This window comes from Mugil cephalus, chromosome 18 (genome assembly GCF_022458985.1).
Source record: "Mugil cephalus isolate CIBA_MC_2020 chromosome 18, CIBA_Mcephalus_1.1, whole genome shotgun sequence".
Lineage (NCBI taxonomy): Eukaryota > Metazoa > Chordata > Actinopteri > Mugiliformes > Mugilidae > Mugil > Mugil cephalus.
This window is the reverse complement of record NC_061787.1, coordinates 11,587,720-11,606,670: the sequence shown is the minus strand read 5'-3', so window position 1 is coordinate 11,606,670 and position 18,951 is coordinate 11,587,720. Positions and strand designations below refer to the sequence as shown.

Genomic DNA, 18,951 nt, shown 5'->3' with positions numbered 1-18,951 from the left:
TACAGACACATCATTGCAGCATGATAGGAAAACATTGCCAAACACAAATTTCTTTATCGCTAAATTGTGAAGAGTTTAAATTATATTTTCTAAATTTAAACACCTCTCTAGATGTTTGCTCTTTCTCAGTCAGAAGAAGAACAGCTCATGTTGTACAGCCTCTACGTATTACCTCCATGGCTCTTATCCCATCCTTTATCTCATGTCCCCTCAGTGGCATCGCTGCTGTGCATCCGCTCAGACGAGCTCCAGGAAGCCCTGACCTCCCACTGCGTTGTGGCCCGGGGAGAGACAATCGTCAGGCCCAACACGGTGGAGAAGGCGGTGGAGGTGAGGGACGCCATGGGTAAAGCTCTCTACAGCCGCCTCTTCAGCTGGATTGTCAACCGAATCAACACGCTGCTGCGGCCTGACAGCCACCTAGGGTAAGATCAGAGCAGGAGGTGGGATATTGTGTATTTAGTTGTCAGGAATGAGGTCACCTCACAAAGATTTTGCTCTTGTAGAAAAAAGAGGGTTTAAAGTAACTAAACTTTATACATGTTGATTTTAATCAGCTCATAGTGTGTTCATCCTGTTAATGGCTAACAAGTAAAATTGGAAGAGCTTTTAAATGGAGTAAAAAAAAAAAGTTCAGTTATATGTTCTTTAGGGAAAGCACACATGGTCACTAGGTCTTCTTCCTCAATATCTCTGGCTCCAACAGATTCCCAATAAAATTATCAACTTCTTAAGATATTAAGATATTAAAAAAAAAAAAAACTATTTTGATCATATTAAGTATTAAGGATCTGATCAGTGAGCAAGTGGTCCATTACAAAATCATTTCACAATAAAGTAAACCAAAGGTGTTAAAGCCATAGTGGAACTAGAGGAAAAGTGAGTAGATCAAAGACCAAAATCGAAACCATGAAAGTACATTTTATGGCAATCCAAGCAAAAAATGGAAGATTCCGTTCGGGATCAAACTAATCGACAGACAGACTGAGCCATGCTGCTAATGAGGCTAAATATGCTTTTTTCAAATAACAAACTTTTGATTCTTGGCACCTCCAGAGAGGACGAGAAGGGCCTGAACATCGGCATCCTGGACATCTTCGGTTTTGAGAACTTCAAGAAGAACTCTTTCGAGCAGCTCTGCATCAACATCGCCAATGAGCAGATCCAGTTTTACTTCAACCAGCACATATTTGCTTGGGAACAGGTAAAGTTCAGCCGCCGATAATCAGAGAACGCTTTCTGAGAGCTCGAATTTCCCCCTGTAAAGCGCTTTGTATGCAGTTTTCACCTTGGTACTGCCTCATTTCCATCTAAATTGTGATAACATGTCATCGTTTGTCACTCCGCGCTTTAAGAGAGATGGCAAGGGTAAAATATGCTGCTGTCTTTATTTACGACAGAGCGAGGCTCACGATTCTGTCTTCATGCCGTCTCGTGGGAGTGTTTTGCCTTGGGGGGGTCAGAGAATGGTTTGCTAATGTTAAACGATTTGGACTCACCCATGGAGAGGTGCTATAAATCATCCCAAACGAGGGTCAATTAGGAGTTGGAGACACTTAGTGTTGGACTTAAATTCACTCTTGGGTATTGCTGGATCCGGGCCCAGAAATACATTGTTCTATACTGCCGCCACGTATATTAAGAGCATAAGGAAAATGTACTGTGCTACGACATTAATGAGCTTCACCTACCCTGACAGATTTAAAGAATCACTACTATATGCACATATTAAGATTTTAACACTAATTCATATGCATTTTCTCCTTCACCTGTACGTTTACATATATGTTTACATTCGTGGTTACAATCTGTCTGCATCCCTGCTGATATACCGGCACGCTTAATTTGCCTCACAGCAGCAGTAGTTTATGCTCAAATAAACAGACTGATTCGATGTCGTTTTGGTCCCGTTTTGTCCTTTCCTTCAGAAATCTCTGGTAATGTCACTGAGTCATAGTAGCAGCTCTGAGTCAGCCTGATGTGATCAGGTTAGCTCGCTCTGCTCTCCGGACCTGACTAAATAAGGAAGTGGTTGTGTTACGACACGTGGTTCTGTCTATAAATGGATGATTTTGGCCATTTTGTGTTTGCAAAACGCGTGTGTTGTGCTTTGAAGTCAAGTTAAACTCACAAGCATGGCTTTAACGATGTTTAATTTAATGTTCGGGTGAATATTAATTTTGCGGTATGCTAGTGCTGCCTTCACATGTGGTTGTGTTTGCTGTTTGGCCAATACCTTGTTGTATTCACAACCTCGTAAATCAATATTCTCCATAAGGTCAACACACACAAGTTAATATATCTAAATTCACTCTCTTATTCTTACTTACGTACACTTACCAGTTATGGTAAAGCTTGCTAAGCCTCTGTTAGCTAGCTCTCAGTTGCCTAGCAGCAACGTCCTCACATCGTATGATTGATGTTACAACCTAAACACCAACAAACACTTAAACACTGACATTCTGCGGGGGGCGGGGGGCTCTTTGTCTGGATCTTTATCTTAAATCCATCAGTACTTCAGACTTTGACTTCCATCAAACGGTTTTCACACTTACTGAGAAGAGGGTAATCTCCCCCACTCCTGTCCAGGATGAGTACCTGAACGAAGAGGTTGATGCCCGGCTGATTGAGTACGAGGACAACCGGCCGCTCCTGGACCTGTTCCTGCAGAAGCCCATGGGGATGCTGTCACTGCTGGATGAGGAGAGCCGCTTCCCACAGGCCACTGACCAGACACTCGTAGGTCAGTTCATCACATTCTCGCAGGACTAAATCCGTTTCAGGATGGATTTGCTGTCTACAGCTTTATTGGCCTTATAAACTAAGAATAATGTCCTTTATTTGCTTTCCTGAACTCACATTTGCGCAACGAGGGTGAACTTTTTGAACTCTTTCGTTGCCTGAAATCTATAAAAACACACAAAGTAAACCAGTACTTGGTTGATGATGATCTTATTTTTCAGTAAGGTAATTTTCCTCCCAGTGCAGGGGGTTAAGTACTTCTCACTTAGCCTCGGCTGTTTGTAGGAATAATTAACTGACGTGCGACTTGGTATTTTAGAGAAATTTGAAGACAATCTCAAGACAAAAAGCTTCTGGAGGCCAAAGAGGGTCGACCTTGGCTTCGGTATTCACCACTATGCTGGAAAGGTAACGGATATTTAATTTTACTGAATTGCGCTCAGAGGTTGTCAGTCTTTTAGACATGACTTTTTCCCTTCCACTCTTAAGGTGATTTACAACGCTGCGGGCTTCTTGGCCAAGAACAGAGAGACTCTTCCGGCCGACATCGTCCTGCTGCTGAGGTCTTCAGAGAATGAGCTCATTCGCAAACTTGTCACTCATCCCCTCACAAAAACAGGTAAAACTGACACACAGCTCTTCTCAAAATGTGTTTTACCTTCAAAGACCATGAAAATAGGAGGCCTAAACAACAGAAAGCCACTTGAATATCCTCCATTAATAGCCACAGTTTTTTTTTGTTTTGTTTTTTTACTGAGCAGAGCTTCTACTAATAATTTATTCCACCTGATTAAAAATTTGCATAAAGCTCTGTTCCTTTAGATAATAGGTCTTCAACAGGGGGTGTGACCCCTAGGGGTTGTGTGGAGGTACTGCAGCAGGGGGCTCGCAAAATCTTTGGTTGATTAAGCATTTTTCTATATTTTTGGTTGATTAATCATTTTTCTATATTTTTATTTAAAAAATTCCCCCACAAATTTAAATTTCTTTAAATACATATTAATGTGAATCCAACATAGTTTAGTGAAGGGAAAAATGGAGGCAGAAGACGTTCATCTTTCAGTCAACACTTCACTCATTCAAGTGATACAGGAGCTGTGTCAACAGTGCACTGTTTCACACAAAGCGCTGCACTAGCTGAGACCTGTCAATCTAAGTACCCAGTAGGCCCCACCCCATCGGTGGTGAGCCAATCACGAGGCCGCATATTACACAGTGACTCTGTTGGGTTTCCCGCAATTGGCCAATTCAGTCCACAAGTGAAATCCAGAAGCGCGCTGCAATATTAGCAGAAGAGAAGCTGACAGTTCATGGTATATATAGATATGTTTATGTTTACGGCAGTTGCACCTGTGTATTATCTGAATACCTAAATACTGAATGCAAAATGATGATAATGTATGTTATAATAGGCTGAGTTTAATACAGAACGCAGGTAGCAGGTAGGGCGTCCCTACTTAATCTCTCCGTCAGTTTGGGGGACCTGGGCCTGAAAAACATTGGAGACCCCTGATTTAGATGGTTTCTGTATATATGTGAAACTCTAGTTAAATGACTCACTCTCTGATTCTCCATTTATTTCACAGGCAACCTTGCCCACACCAAGGGTAAAGGCATAAACACAATGCGAAGCCCGCGGACCCCGACACGCACCATCTCCTTCGCCAAGGTACTTACAGCGCTGTCTGCATCATCACTGTATTATCTCCCACATAAAGAACTTCCTCTGAAAAGTTATTCAATTCATTTTTCCCCCCTTTGTACGCCACAAGCTCTTGAATTACACTTCAGCCACCCGTGTTTTTATCATGTTTTCCATTTACGTTCTACTGTAATTACAGCTCATTTGATTTAATTTTCTTTCCTTTTGTCTCATTTCTCCTCCCCCCCTTCCTCTGTCTTAAAAGATGGGAGTGCTAACCTTATACAGTTCTTTTTCTCTTAGTGAGGTAATTTCTCCATACAGTTTGTGTCTTATTTCACCACTGCAGACACCCGCGCCCTCTCTAGATAGTCTAAAAATAGATTTAATGTAGTTCGGTTTGAGGTTGTTGCAGATAAATCCCGTATACATGTTAATGTGCTGCTCCCTCCAGTTGTATCTCCTCCGTCCCCTGAGTGTAAGAGCTTCTGCTGCCTGGTTCATATCCATCACTGTGGTGGATTTGTGTTTATAGCACCACGACTCAGTCTGCAGGTTATGTACAAAAAAAAAAAAAGCTTTAAACAAATACTAAAACTTGGAATTTTGGATTAAATAATCAACCTGCCTCTCCTCCTTCCAGCTTAATTACTTACTTGAGTGCATTAGTTTAGATTGCGGTTAAATGTAAGGCTTCGGGCGACTTGCTCACCTAAATGCTTTCGACAGTGGCTACGTCTAAATGCACTGTGTTTGATGAGTTCTTGAATTTATTTCCATTCATCTGCATGTTTTAGAAAAAAAAAGAAAAAAAAAAAAGCTCATCAAAGGCTTTGCTCTTAAGAAGCCACAATGGGTGATTTAAATGCAACAAACAGTGTTAGGCTGACGGCTGCTATAAAGGTTGTTTCCTCCGTGGTGTTTGTGCTGAGAATTAAATGTAGAGCTTTTAAAGATGTGTGTCATTTATTCTTCTCCTTTCTGTGTAGCACTTGTTGGCTTCATTAGAGCAAACGCTGTAGTTAATTGCGGCAGATTTTGAATTCTTTGTCCGATTTGCAAAGTAAGTAAAACACATTTTTGACATAGAACTTTCAGAAAAGTTGTGTTTGAGTAGACCTTCTCCTTGTTTATCCATCCATCCGTCTCTCTTGCAGCCTTCTCGGGAAGTAAAAAAGCACAAAAAAATCTTGCTTGGTGTGCCGATACAAATGCAAACGGTGATTTTTTAAAACGAGATAAAATGTTTTGATGAAAAGTAATGTTTAAAACTACCATCAGGTTTGATTCAGATGTATTCCGGATCAAAATGCTCCATTTTATTCTATATAGAAACTATAGTAGTGTAAATAGACACCTATGCATGCAGTATTTATTTATTTTATTTATTTTTTTGACATGATTATTGTCTTGTTTTTTCAGCCAGGTGAAGCTGGAGAGACGGCTTGTCACCCTAGAGAAACCACCAACATGAGAACACAGACAGTGGCCTCCTATTTCAGAGTAGGATTTCGTTTTTAATCTCATCAGCAAAAAAAATGTATTAAAAGATCTGACAAAATTCACATTGGTCTTGCACTCGTCACGTCTTTACAGTACTCTCTGATGGACCTGTTGTCCAAAATGGTGGCGGGGCAGCCTCACTTTGTGCGCTGCATCAAGCCCAACAACGATCGCCAAGCGCACAAGTTTGACCGGGAGAAGGTTCTGGTTCAGCTGCGGTACACCGGCGTTCTGGAGACGGCCAAGATCAGACGGCAGGGTTACTCTCACCGCATCCTGTTTGCTAACTTTATAAAGAGGTCAGTGCCCTCTCGCTGGTCACGGCTTCATTTAATGGCGTTAATCGTATTAAAAATCAGCACGCCGTCTGTTGTTGACTGACACTGGTTTTTAGTGTCGGGCTGATCGCTCTGATTGTTGCAGATACTACATATTGGCTTTCCATGCTGACGAGGAGCCAGCTGCGACTCCGGAGACTTGTGCGGCAATACTGGAGAAGGCCAAGCTGGAGAACTGGGCGATGGGGAAGACTAAGGTCAGCCAAGATGTATTTCTTTTAACTGAACTGATTGTATTTTAACAATATTATCTCTCCTTTTTAACCTATAAGATTGTAAATTAGTAAATGGTGTTGACCTTGGCAAGACAGTGGTGCCCAACCTTACTAATTAAAGAGAAGGAGAGTAGTTGTGTTATCAATCAAATAGCACTAATCTCAAAGTATAATTATTATTGATTATAAAGTCTCATTATTTTCCCAACATAATTGTATTTGAATTCATTCAGACCAAGTCTCCACTACACTGCAATGGTTTGAAAATTCGAGCACATTCACCTTTTGCAGAGACACAAGAAGACATTTTTCCCTTTTCAGTACCTGTAAATGTTCTGCGAATCAGTGCTGTTTCTACAACTCTATGATCTCCCTCATCACAGCGCATTTTAATTGTGTTTTGGCTCTCAGGTGTTCCTCAAGTACTACCACGTCGAACATCTCAATCTGATGGTACAGCAGGCCACGCAGCGAGTCATCCTGCTCCAGGCGTGCGTTCGCGGCTGGTTGGGAGCCAAGCGCTACCGGCGGATATTAAAAGAGCGAGAGCAGAGCGCCGTGGTGCTGCAGTCAGGTTAGTGAGCGGCTGTGCACTCTGGTTGTGTCCCAGGATATGAAAAAGTGTTGTGATGCAGCCGTACCAATTCACACTTTATTGTCCAGCTTACAGAGGTCAGAAAGCTCGGAAAAGGGTCGCTGAGGACAAGAGCAAAGCCAAGTTGGAGGCCTTCATCGTCCAGTTTCAGGCTGGTAAGAAGAATTGTCTGTAAGGTTAATTAACAGCTTAGTGTGTGTTACATTGCTTTACATTTCCGCTTCAGTTTGCAGGGGCTACCTTGCAAAAAAGAAATACAAGGAGCTGGTAGATGAGAAGAACAAAGCAGCAACCAAGATTCAGGCTCGCTACAGAGGGCACAAGGAAAGGAAAAGCTTCAAGAGAAAACAGTACGAGAGATAAGAAATGTGCACAATACTGCTATGAAAATGTAAACTGTTCTCTAACAATGACGCATTTTGATCCCAGGGAAGCCAGAGAGAAAGAGAAAGAGGAGAAGGCTCTCAAAGAAAAGGAGGAACAGATGCCAGAACCTGAGAAAAGCACCAATGAAGAAAGTGCCTCTGCTGCAGAAGACAAAGCAAAGAACGAGGACGAGGAGGAGGAAGCCAAAGCCGCCGTGGTTCTTCAGAGCAACTTCAGGGGTTACAAAGAGAGGAAGAAGTTTAAGGAGAGAAAAAAGACGATGGCCGGGGCAGAGCTGGGGATACCGAGTGAGGAAAATAAAAAAGTTGCTCCAGGAGAAAAGACAACCGATAAACAAGAGGAGAATGATGAAGATGAAGAAAGTACTTATGAGGCGGAGGAGAATGACGACAGTGATCACACTCAGGTGCCAGAAGACGAAGAGCATACAGAAGTGGCGGATGAAGCCGTGATTGGGGACGCAGATGGTGGGAATGAAGGGAACGAGGAAGGTAAGAAGAAAGAGGAGGAAAGTGGAGAGGAAAAGACCGCAGGGGATGAAGCTGTTGACTTAGAGGAGGAAACCAAAGCAGCCACTGTTCTCCAGAGTAACTTCCGCGGTCACAAAGAGAGAAAGAAGTTGCAGGAAGAAGGCAAGATCCCAGCTAAGAAACAGAAAGAAAAAGAAGAAGAAGAGAAGGAAAAAGAAGAATCAACAGAAGCTGAAGCTGAGGCTTCTACGAGTGATGATCCAGACGAGGCCAAAGCTGCCGTTGTGCTTCAGAGCAACTTCCGTGGGCACAAGGAACGCAAACGACTCGAGGAGGAGGGAAAGATTCCCAAAAAACGGAAGACGGAACCGGGGGATTCACCAGAGCCTCCAAAAGATGAGGCGGAGGAACCAGTGCCTGAATGTCAGGAGGACATTCGTCCTGAGAACCTGGAGGGACTGGACGAGGAAAAAGCAGCTACTGTCCTTCAGAGCAACTTCAGGGGCCATCGAGATAGGAAGAAACTAAAAGCAGATAGAGAAGCACAAAAGAAAACTCCCGATGATGCAGAAGAGGAGGAGGTGAAGGAGGATGCCCTGGATGTAACGGATGTGATGATAGAACATAAAGACGAGGCCGAGGCTGAAAGAGAAAGACTGGAGGAGGAACAGGCTGCGGTGAAGATCCAGAGTAACTTCAGAGGCTACAAGGACAGGAAGAACCTGAAGGCCAACAAGCAAACGGCGCAGGATGAGGCCGAGCAACTAGAACAATTCTCCAAAGAGGTAAAAGCCTTTAACAGGGTTTGTTGCAACTGTGCTATCATTTTTATTCTTAATTGCCCATCATGTGTTCCCGATCTCTTCAACAGCTCACAAAGTCTTCTCAGGACTTTCTCACCCTGCAGCAGAAGTTGAATGATATCATCCAGGCCCATCAATCAAACCCGGATAGCGGTGGCATGTTTGTGAGGGGAAAGTCAATCAATGGCTACGCTCCCCAGCATCACCAATCAAGTAAGATAAGTGACAGTGGCCCCGTGAAAGGGAGATTATAGAGCAATAAATATATTTCATAATGTAGGCATGGATTGACCTGAGGTTAATGTGCAGTTTTGGTTCTGCTTTTGAAGCCCGGAACCGTCAAATGATTAAGAACAGCAGCCTGTCTAAGGAGGGATCTTTCAGTCGTCTTTTTTTTTTTAGTGCGAATACATCCAATTCAGGGCAAATCTGAGCTCAGACACATTAAGCCAAAGATGTCAGAGTGCAACTGAGTCACTTCCCTCCACACATAGAGGACAGAAAAGGCTGATATTCAAAATTTGATTGTAGATGTCCATGAATTGTTGCTCATGGGCCTTTTCCTGCTACGATTTTTTTGGATGTAAAGAAAAGAGAAAAAGGGTTCAGATTTATTAGCGTCCTCTTGCAGTAGAAGGTGACATTGGACAGGCTTTGTCTTTTCCATTTTGCCAGTGCGACTTCATCATTAGATCAGGACACCTGAGAAAGTCGAGTGGCAAAACAGGAAGCGCTTCTCCTCCCGACGTGTCATCAAAAATGTGATTTGCGCAGGCGATAACTGTAATTGCTTCCGAAGTGGTGAGCGGGGGCGCGCAGCAAATTGAGAGTTTACAGTATTTGCGAGATCTGTCCTGCTTTTTGAAATGTCACTGTCTCCGTAGGTTCAAGTGTCTCAAGTAAATAACTTTTTAAGTGTGTGATGACACAGTGGCATCGTGAATATTCTGTCATTGATGTGTTATTTAAATGATTTTCAGATTTTAATTTGTTGTGAAAAATCATTTGTGAAAGTCTTTTCCTAGGCATGTTTTATAGCTGCCAAAACAAAATCTTACTTTAAAGCAAAACTAGATAATGTTTAATTTACGAAGTAGTTTCTTTCTTTACATTATTACTTTGTCGAGATGTAGCCAAAATGTGATATCAAAGTACAGAAGGACCTTAAAGTCGGCAAACTAAGAAGCTAACTAGCTTAGCAACGAGATGACCATATTGACCACATCACACAAAGCAAAGCAGTTGAGTCATTGAGAGCATTTAACTGAACAAGCATATTATTGCCTTTGAATGAAATGTTTGTAATATTGTGGAAGAATGTGCTATTTAAACTTTAAAAACTTAGTTTCACTTTGACTCTGAGGGATCAAAACAAATAAATGGGGCTTTATTAATAAAGCCAGGTCCTTTTATATAATTCTGCTAAGCTAACTCACTGTGGCTTTGCCGTGATAAAAGTCAACAGTCTTCTGAAATGTTGGCCTGTAACTCACTGGACAGAATTATCTGATTTTGTGTTGAAACTATGTCAGAGAATAGTTTGAAATATGGAGGAATTATTTGCTTTCTGATGGAAAATCATATCTGTTCTTATGGCGTATGTGCTATTCAGTTAGCAGGTGTTTAGCTTAGCAAACAGTCCAAACAGGAAGAGATGGTAAAGTTTTGTTAAAGACAAATAACAAAAATTTTTACCCTTACTATGACATTTAACATGTTGATGTTTTTCCCTTTGCAAAGAGTCTCATCTTTATGCTACGCTAAGCTAACTTTCTACATGTCTACCTTGCGGACATGAGAGTCGTATAACATAGTACATTCTTCCTTTAATCTGGACACGTTTGCCCTTTCCAAGCTCCAGCACAGCACGTTGCCTGGGGTGAGGCAAAATAAATTATCAGTGTTATTTCCAAGGGCTACTGCAACTCCTCTTAGATTATAACTTCTCACCACCGCTAAGTCATCGCTCTCCACGGACGCCGCTAATCTGTCCTCATGAAATCCGCTGACAGAATAAACGGAATCATTTGCGACGTGCGCGATGAAAGCAGAGCGACGCCAGTCACATTGTTCTTCATGGGAAAGGTCATCGAATGTTAATCATGTTTTGCGAGCCGACGTTTCCAACAATTATGGCGGGAATTAATAAGACAGTGTGTAAAATTGGCTTTCCTTGTTTCAGCAACACAGAGTGACCTTTCAGCTGGAGTTGTTCAATAATATCTCAGCCTTTTACCTGCTTACCTGAGAGGTTCTGCACATGATGGATTGTTTTTCCTCTGCAGTGAAGAGTGATTAATAATGAGTAATGGACAAAGGTCACTGTAATATATTTCTAATTGTAATAACACAGATGACGGAAATTGTCACAGGATATCACTCACGATAAATTTCGACAGATTGCAATTCATCCACTCCAGTATGGGAAATGTCAAGGATGAAAATGGCTCCCGAGCTTTTTCTGTCACAAACACACATGGTCTCACTTCATGTTCAATACCACGCTGGGAATCGTACGCAAAGTTATTGGACACTTGTTGTTGTTTCACATAATCTCCGTTGGAAAATTCAAACCCAACCAGATGCCTTGGGGTTAAACTGCGCTATGTATTGAGGGCAGCTCGATAAGCGCGATCAAGTCAAAGGTCAACAGGGGGTCGGTTGGCGCTCGACAGTCACTACAGTCATCCAGTCAGCCGCAAGTAGCAGCCCCGCAGGCGCTCTGCCCATCTGATTGTCAAGACCAGTTGTGAATCTTTCAGCAAGATGGAATAATTTAAAATGAATCACAAAGCTCCGACCAGGCCGTTAATGTAGCAGTCGTCTCAGAAATAGATTTGGTCGTACGTTAACCCACAAAAATCCTCATATCACTTCAGATCATTATATTTTGTTCACAGATTTACGCTGATATCTCCTCCGTATTTGTCTGTTGAACCTTGAAGCAAGACAGAAAAAGGAATAAAATATTTTTCTTTAAAAAAAAAAGTTATTGTTTTGTTTTTTTCTTGGAAGTGAATAAATTAAACCTCAGCTTAGTTTCCAAAGAAGAGTGACATTATAAATTAAGTATAGTTACCTGCAGGTGTTTAAAATCCATCACAAATGTATACGACACAAACTTAAACCTTTAGAAATGCCCAGACAAAAGCCGTATTCGCCAGTAATGCTCTCAGCTCTTCTGGAAACTTCTGGAGAAAATAGGAGGCTGTAAGATAAGAGGCAGACACACTACAAACTTAACTTAAATCAATTAAATAAATGTAAAAAAAACAAAAAAACAACAACAACTGCACCCTAATGCACAATTATCTGCAAACTTTGGCCTCAAACACAAACATTGCTCCAAACTATTTAGAAAAAAACAGCTTGATGTTCTCAACTGTCTTTGTTGCTTCACAGCTGACAAGAGGTTGTCTAGAACCCCTCGCAGGACACAGCCCCCGAAGACCCTGAACACACCGGAGGACTCCACCTATTACAACCTGATTCATGTGAGTCCCAGCAGAGACCGTGAACGATTTCAGATACTTTCTACAGCAAAGAATTGATGCCAGCATCCACCATAACTGCTTTACAGCGCTCTATTGATCGGCAATTTTCTTTTCCTTTAATAGCACTCTTTAAAACCTATGTTCCCAAGGCAAGGCAGACACTGTATTTGACCAGTGATGTTCATGTTTTGTTTAGTTTTTCATAATGGCAGTGCACATTATCAAAGCTCAGAGAAGCTCAACTTGCAGCTCTGAACTATACGCTGTACGTACTGTGCATCTAATCAATAATCTGATCAATAGGTAATGAGAACCAGACATGCAACATATAAAACACGGTGGCATGACGTTTGTACACACTATTTTTGATTTAACGGTGAATAACTGTGACAGAGCAGCTTGTAAATTCCCAACATGGGACGTCACAGCCCCTAAAGCAAAAGAGTCAATATTAGGAAAAGGTAAACAAGGTGTACCTGCATTATATATATATATATATATATATATATATATATATATATATATATATATATATATATATATATATATATAGATAATATATAAGATATATTAAATAATAGATAGATATACATTATATATATATATATATATTTAAGTCTTAAATTTTATTAAAATAAATACATTTGAGCTTAGCTAGCAGCAAACACCACAATGCTGCATGTGCGACGTGCCACCAAAAACACTGACATTTAGGACGCTAATGGTGATTTAATGGCCATTAATTATCCAGGTGTTTGGTCATAAATCAAAATACGTTTAGGGAGTTGTAAAAAGCATTTGATGAAATGTGTCATGAATGTCCAGAGACAATTCTTCCAACTGCGGTTGAGCTCAAATCCCCAAATATACTGGTAAAATTCCATCTTGGAACTATCAATGTGCAGCATTTAGTAGATATTTGGATATTTCACTGCAGGGAAAACTTCTTTGCTACTCCCAAAGAAAAGTCAGGGCCTCAGCTGGGACCATTAGGATTTATCCTCTGGGGATCATCAATGACTGAGCAACAAATATCCCTCTTTCATATGCATTGTTAGGCCATAATTTACACACATATTCAGTCTGTGATGAAAACTAATCAGATATGTTGTTGGAAACGCGATTTCTGTGCTTCACCTGAACATCAGTTTTGGCTCTTGTACTCGTCGTAATAATTTCTTTGTCTGTCTCCACTCAGCGATCTGTCCAGGATGACAAACGCAGGCCCCGGAAAGAGGAGTAAGTGTCAACCTTTCTATTTTAGCAACCTAACGCTACAGTTTAAAAGAGGTTGGCCTGCTGCCCGCTCGCTTGCCACTTCTTCTCCAGACTAACGACTGCAGCCCTGCAATGACATAAGGACAGTGTCTGGGTCCAAACTTAATGATCTGCAGCATCACACACATCCTCAGTTAAAGTAATTGCCCTCATCTTTTTACCTCAGTTACATTGGCTGAATATACTCCATGAAATTTAATGTGAGGAATCAGGAGCAGTTCATGTGTACGGTGGAGTTTTATCAGTACCCTGGATGGTCGTGTTAGGATTTAAAAAGAATATACATTTTTCTGTAGATCGGATGCTTCTAAAATATAAAAAGGAGCCTGTGGATGTATATGTTCATGCATATGTATGTGTCGTACAGGCCACAAGGTGAGCATACCGCCCAGAGTGAGGGGGTGCAGATAGACCGATAGGGCTGGCTGAACAAGCAGGGGCCAGGGTGCTTTATCACAGCAGGCTGAAGAGACACACACACACACACACACAACAGACACAAAGAGCCAGCCTGACGCACACGCACATAATGCAACACAGCACCCAACATCAAGGGTAATAATTTGTTAGCAGATAAATAAAGCCGGCGATGGACAGGAGCAGTTTACATGCATCATTAAGGATGAGAAGGTCAGCAGGAACGATAGCATCTCTGGCTGGAGCTGACAGCGGAGGAGGAGGATGGGAGACGGGAAAATGTGGGTGGCAAGGAGTGAAAACTGAGTGTTCAGCGGTGACGATAGTAAATGGGAGGGAACCGGAGGAGAAATGGGAGTGAAATCGTGATTGTGTAACACAGATATCTACGTTTAAGTGGCACCATCGACTACTTCGAGCTCCGTCTACGAGGGACAGAACGTGGTGTGAGTCACAACGGATGAAACTTCTTATATTTGCAGATCAAAGCATCTGGCGTTAAGGAAGTTTAGTTGGAGATTATACAGGAAGCAATGTCTTGTTTCCAATCTCAGCTACAGCTGTTCAAAACATAAGAACTGGATGGATTAATTGGTTCCCTGGAGCTAAATAGACTTGAGAAGAGGTTCCACAGAAACTAAACTACAATTGGGTCCTTTTGCCATAATAATGTGATACAGGATACAAATAGGAGCAGTATGAGTCATGTGCTGTTATATACTGGTGGTACCTGCATAATAATTGTTGGACAAATGTATTTATCAACATTGGAAATTAGACTGTATGTAATCTTACTTTTATTTAGGATGTGCTACATCCACTAGCCACTAGCAGCTGTACTAACGCACGCAGTGGTGGGCTACATGAGCTAAAATTAGCATGCTAACATACTGCTCGGTTGTGTTAACCGCAGTCACTGTCCTGATTTAGCCAAAAATGACAATGAAGACATTAACTACAATTTTTCCAATAAAAGTAACTGCTATTCTCAGGTGTCACAGTTTTAGTAAGAGATGTGGACAACAGTGAGACCTAAAACTAAGCAATAATTGCACTTTTTCTTAACAAAAGTCCAGTTGTTCATGATTTATAATGGTTCAGTTCATTAAATGTGAACACTTTCATAATGCACTTTTTTGCACTTAAAGAAAAAGAAGCGTTTGGAGTTATTTATAGGTTAACACACTATTGTGTTACTGCTCCGGCCTCTTTAAGATCAAACCGGCCTGTATGTGGCTCCTGAACTAAAATGAGTTTGACTGATTCAAACCAGTGTTAGCATCTGGAAAACTGCAGTTCCTCGAATGTCCACTTGAGGCTCGACCGAACCAGTGAGTCAATCACCATAAACCTCCATGTTGAGATGTGCAATTTTACAGCAGAAATAAACATGTTTACAACCTGGTACAAAAATTGTTTGGGTCTGTATGGATAATCCCCACAATCATGGCAGTTGTAAGGGTGAATTTGGGCGCAAAGTTATTTATAATTAAGCTACTTTGGCGGTGATATTACAGGTTGTCTTCCCAAGTGTCACCTACCTCAGCTCCCACCACTTTGCCCATTTTTAAATTAAGTAGGAGTTAGGTGGAGTAAGGCACTGCCAAGATGACGACGGCCAGAGACACCACACTGAGCTCTGAAATGTTCCGGTAATGGGAGGTTCATTCATTATTCTTAACTTTTATCCTGCCAACATTTCCTAATTAGCACAAAACACAACTGCAATCTTTGAGGTGACATCATCATTATATAGTTTTCACCGAAGTTAATTTAATATTCATGGGGAAATTAATGAGTCAGAAATATTCATCATGTGGAAGCCATAAATGTATGCACAAAGTTTCACAGCGCCTCAAATAGTGAAGAGATTTCAGTCTGGAGCGATGATCTCATTCCTAAAAATGTCAGCGTTGTCCACGGTGATTGAGAAGTGACGTCTGAAAGGTCGTCTGTGCCGGTTTAACTCATTTAATCTTTACTCGACGTCCACTCCTATGTTCCTCAGTCGATTATTTCGAGTATTGATCCGGCGCTGTGAGTAGAAGCTGATAATCTGATAAATGACTAAATGTTGTGCGAGCCAATGTCATTGAGGTTTTCAATGCCACGGCTGCATCCGTCACATAATTCAGGCAATGGTGCAGACAAACAGGGAGGTAATTACACTCGTGGGGAAATTTGCATTTTAGCTCGAGAGCAGCACATTAATCATGATTCATCAGCGGGATGACTGTGTCCGACCCGGTCTTCAGAACCTCAGTTATAAGGTCAGGTCGCAATTTTAGAGTGAGATCAGTATCCTGGGCAGTAGTTAATAATCTCAGAGGCTTATTGATCTCCATGTGGAAACTGTCCAAACTTCTCAAATGGAAATCAGAGGGAAGAGTAATAATTTCACCCTGGAGCTGAGAGAGAGGCTGGATGGTGGGAAGGACCTAATACTCATCCTTCTACCCGTTTCCTCCATGATAGGTTGTTACAAGCAGAGACATTTTACTGAATTTAATTTAAACCAGTCGATGAGACCACAGTTACTTTGAGAGAAACACTGAATAAAGGGTTCATAGTTTAGAAAGAGTTTACTTCATGCATCAGCTACAACGTTAAAATCAGTCTGAACGTGTCCCCCCTCCAGTCCAGGGAAGCTGCTGGATGTGGACGACCAGTACTACCGGGCGCTGCCCACCAGCCGGTCCGAACCCTCCATATCCACAGAGGAGCCTTCGCCCAGCGGCATGCCCGAGAGGAGGCGCTCCGTGGAGAGGAGACGCTCCATGGACAGGAGACGGTCCGTGGACAGGAGGCGTTCGATGGACAAGAGGCAGCCCGCGGACCAGAGGCCGCCTGGAGCCGGCCGGCCGACCAGAGAGAGAGCCGTCACCGAACCAGAGCTTTCCAGACCTCCCAGGGACAGCAGGTACGTCATCATCTGTGTCCCCGACGGCCGCGTTAGCCTGGAAACAAATACATGTCCTTTAAGAGCAAACTGATAACTGTTTACAAACTAAATCTTTTTGTGAAGCTCATCACAACTCACTCAGACACAAATACCAACTCTCATAACATGATTCAGAGCAGCCGAGAGACAACTTCCTGTTTGGAGACACTTAGCTCCACTGGCTACGTTTACATGGACGCTACTAATGGTCTAATCGCAGTAAAATGCCTCATGTAAACACCTGAACCAGAGTAGATTCTCCTGATCAGAAGGACTCTGCATTCAGATATAAATGGTTAAATAGAAACTATGTAACCATGTAAACTCTTGATCTGCCTGCTCTGAATAAATCTGTTCTTTCTACACGTGTTTGCATCACGTGCCGTGGACTAGTTGTTCAAACAGGTGATTAAAACGACGAGTGAAGCCAGAATGAATGTGGAGGGAAACACTGCAAATGTGCACTTTCACTTATGTCAGTGAAAAGAAAGAAAACACGGATTCTCCTTCTTTTTCTATTATAAATCAAGTGAGTTGAATGTATGTGTAGTCCTTCGTTTTCCATTTCCCCAAATATGCAAGACTGCGTTCCAGTTGTTTAAAGGACAAGTCCGTGTATGAATTTCATCTATCACCTCCTCCGCCTGGCCTTTACTTCAGACAGCGCATGATAAATGGCTAAAGAAGATAAACACTGTGAAAACCTCCTCCTGAATGTAAATCTTTTCATCTTTTTTTTTCTGCACTCTTCTGCCTTTTTTCTTCTTTGTGGTGAAATTCTCTTTTTTGTTTTGTTTTTTTCTCTGCCGTGTTGCGTTCACAGGCGTTTGGGTCCCAGGATGTCCTCCACAGAGAGTCGCGGCGAGGACAATCCCTACGACTTCAGACATCTGCTGAGGAAGACGTCACAGAGACGAAGGCTCATCAAACAGTACTGAACACGGGGAGGAAACTCGTCACCAAAATCTGAATATTTTATCATGTTACAAATGACACTGCACTCTAACATAAACATTTCAGCTTTCACAACACCTTTAGTTAGACAAAAAAAAAAAAACTGCTGACTTCGCTGGACACGTTGATTTCCACGCTACATGCTGAACACAGGATAGAGTGAATGTAAATAATAAGAGAACATAAACTTTCTGTAAATGTAGATTTGTTCATGAGATGTGTGATCTAGTCATTGATACATGTTGAAGTCTTTTCTCAGTTCATTTGTCAAACATATCTGTTTAACTATCAGCTTCACTGTTGTAAGAAATGTACATTCTCTGCTCTGCTGTAACATCAGGTTTGATCAATTAAACCTAAAATATATCAAATTTCCTGTCATTTCGCATTGATCTCATTTCACTGCTCCACATTTACTTACATATTCATGTTCACCGTGTCTTTTAATTACTCATATTTGTGGTTTTTGCCAAAATAAATAAATTAATAAATCTGCTTATTTCCACAATAACTGAAAAATGTCCAAGATGTCTGCTGGAATGAGGCAGAATCGTCTTAACATGAAACCATGTGAATTCCTGTAGTCTTTGAACGCCCCCCTCAGATGCCACCCCTAACCTTTATGTGACATTTTGAAGGAGAAACCCCCCACAGGGATTGTTAGTGAATCCCTGGCTACATGCTGACTGCACACGATGACACACAGACAACATATATGACTTAAAAAAAAAAAAAAAAAATACCGACAAAACACGGACAACAAAAAATACAACAAGATTATGAGGAAGGAAAACGATTTTAAAAAAAATCCACCTTTAATCACAAATAAGAACATTTAAAATAAAGGTTGCTATAAGCCATTCAGACTCTCTGTAGACCGTATTTGCCAAAGGGTTCCGTTTATTTTCATCGGTTTATTTATTTATTTTGACATTAAATGGTTGCTGGCGATTTTACATTCATGAATCATAACAGATGTGTCTGGGTCGAGCGTGGATGCCCCCAGGGAGCGTTTGCTCTCACTCGTGGAGACATGATAAGAAAACAATAGGGAAGAAGAAGGTGGCGAGGCTGGGTTTCATTTTGCAATTTTTAAATGATCATTTGTGGTTATAATTTATAAACTTTTATGTTTTCAATCCAAACCACAAAACATGCGGATGCAGAATTCG

General features: G+C 41.6%; 1 protein-coding gene across 2 annotated transcripts in view; it reads left to right on the top strand.

The window, feature by feature from the left end:
- Positions 1 to 18,150, top strand: part of myo3a (myosin IIIA) — a 51,262-nt gene extending 33,112 nt beyond the window's left edge. For both annotated transcript variants that reach the window (XM_047612077.1, XM_047612078.1), the window contains exons 19-37: positions 215 to 425; positions 1,057 to 1,204; positions 2,590 to 2,743; positions 3,062 to 3,150; positions 3,232 to 3,361; positions 4,329 to 4,411; positions 4,650 to 4,691; positions 5,807 to 5,887; positions 5,981 to 6,186; positions 6,311 to 6,422; positions 6,852 to 7,014; positions 7,104 to 7,190; positions 7,262 to 7,385; positions 7,465 to 8,677; positions 8,764 to 8,908; positions 12,098 to 12,189; positions 13,388 to 13,428; positions 16,523 to 16,804; positions 17,649 to 18,150. In XM_047612077.1, the coding sequence (XP_047468033.1) occupies positions 215 to 425; positions 1,057 to 1,204; positions 2,590 to 2,743; positions 3,062 to 3,150; positions 3,232 to 3,361; positions 4,329 to 4,411; positions 4,650 to 4,691; positions 5,807 to 5,887; positions 5,981 to 6,186; positions 6,311 to 6,422; positions 6,852 to 7,014; positions 7,104 to 7,190; positions 7,262 to 7,385; positions 7,465 to 8,677; positions 8,764 to 8,908; positions 12,098 to 12,189; positions 13,388 to 13,428; positions 16,523 to 16,804; positions 17,649 to 17,763 (3,518 nt within the window). In that variant the 3' untranslated portion in view covers positions 17,764 to 18,150. The remainder of the gene's footprint in view (positions 1 to 214; positions 426 to 1,056; positions 1,205 to 2,589; positions 2,744 to 3,061; positions 3,151 to 3,231; positions 3,362 to 4,328; positions 4,412 to 4,649; positions 4,692 to 5,806; positions 5,888 to 5,980; positions 6,187 to 6,310; positions 6,423 to 6,851; positions 7,015 to 7,103; positions 7,191 to 7,261; positions 7,386 to 7,464; positions 8,678 to 8,763; positions 8,909 to 12,097; positions 12,190 to 13,387; positions 13,429 to 16,522; positions 16,805 to 17,648) is intronic.
- The last annotated feature ends 801 nt before the right edge of the window (positions 18,151 to 18,951 follow it).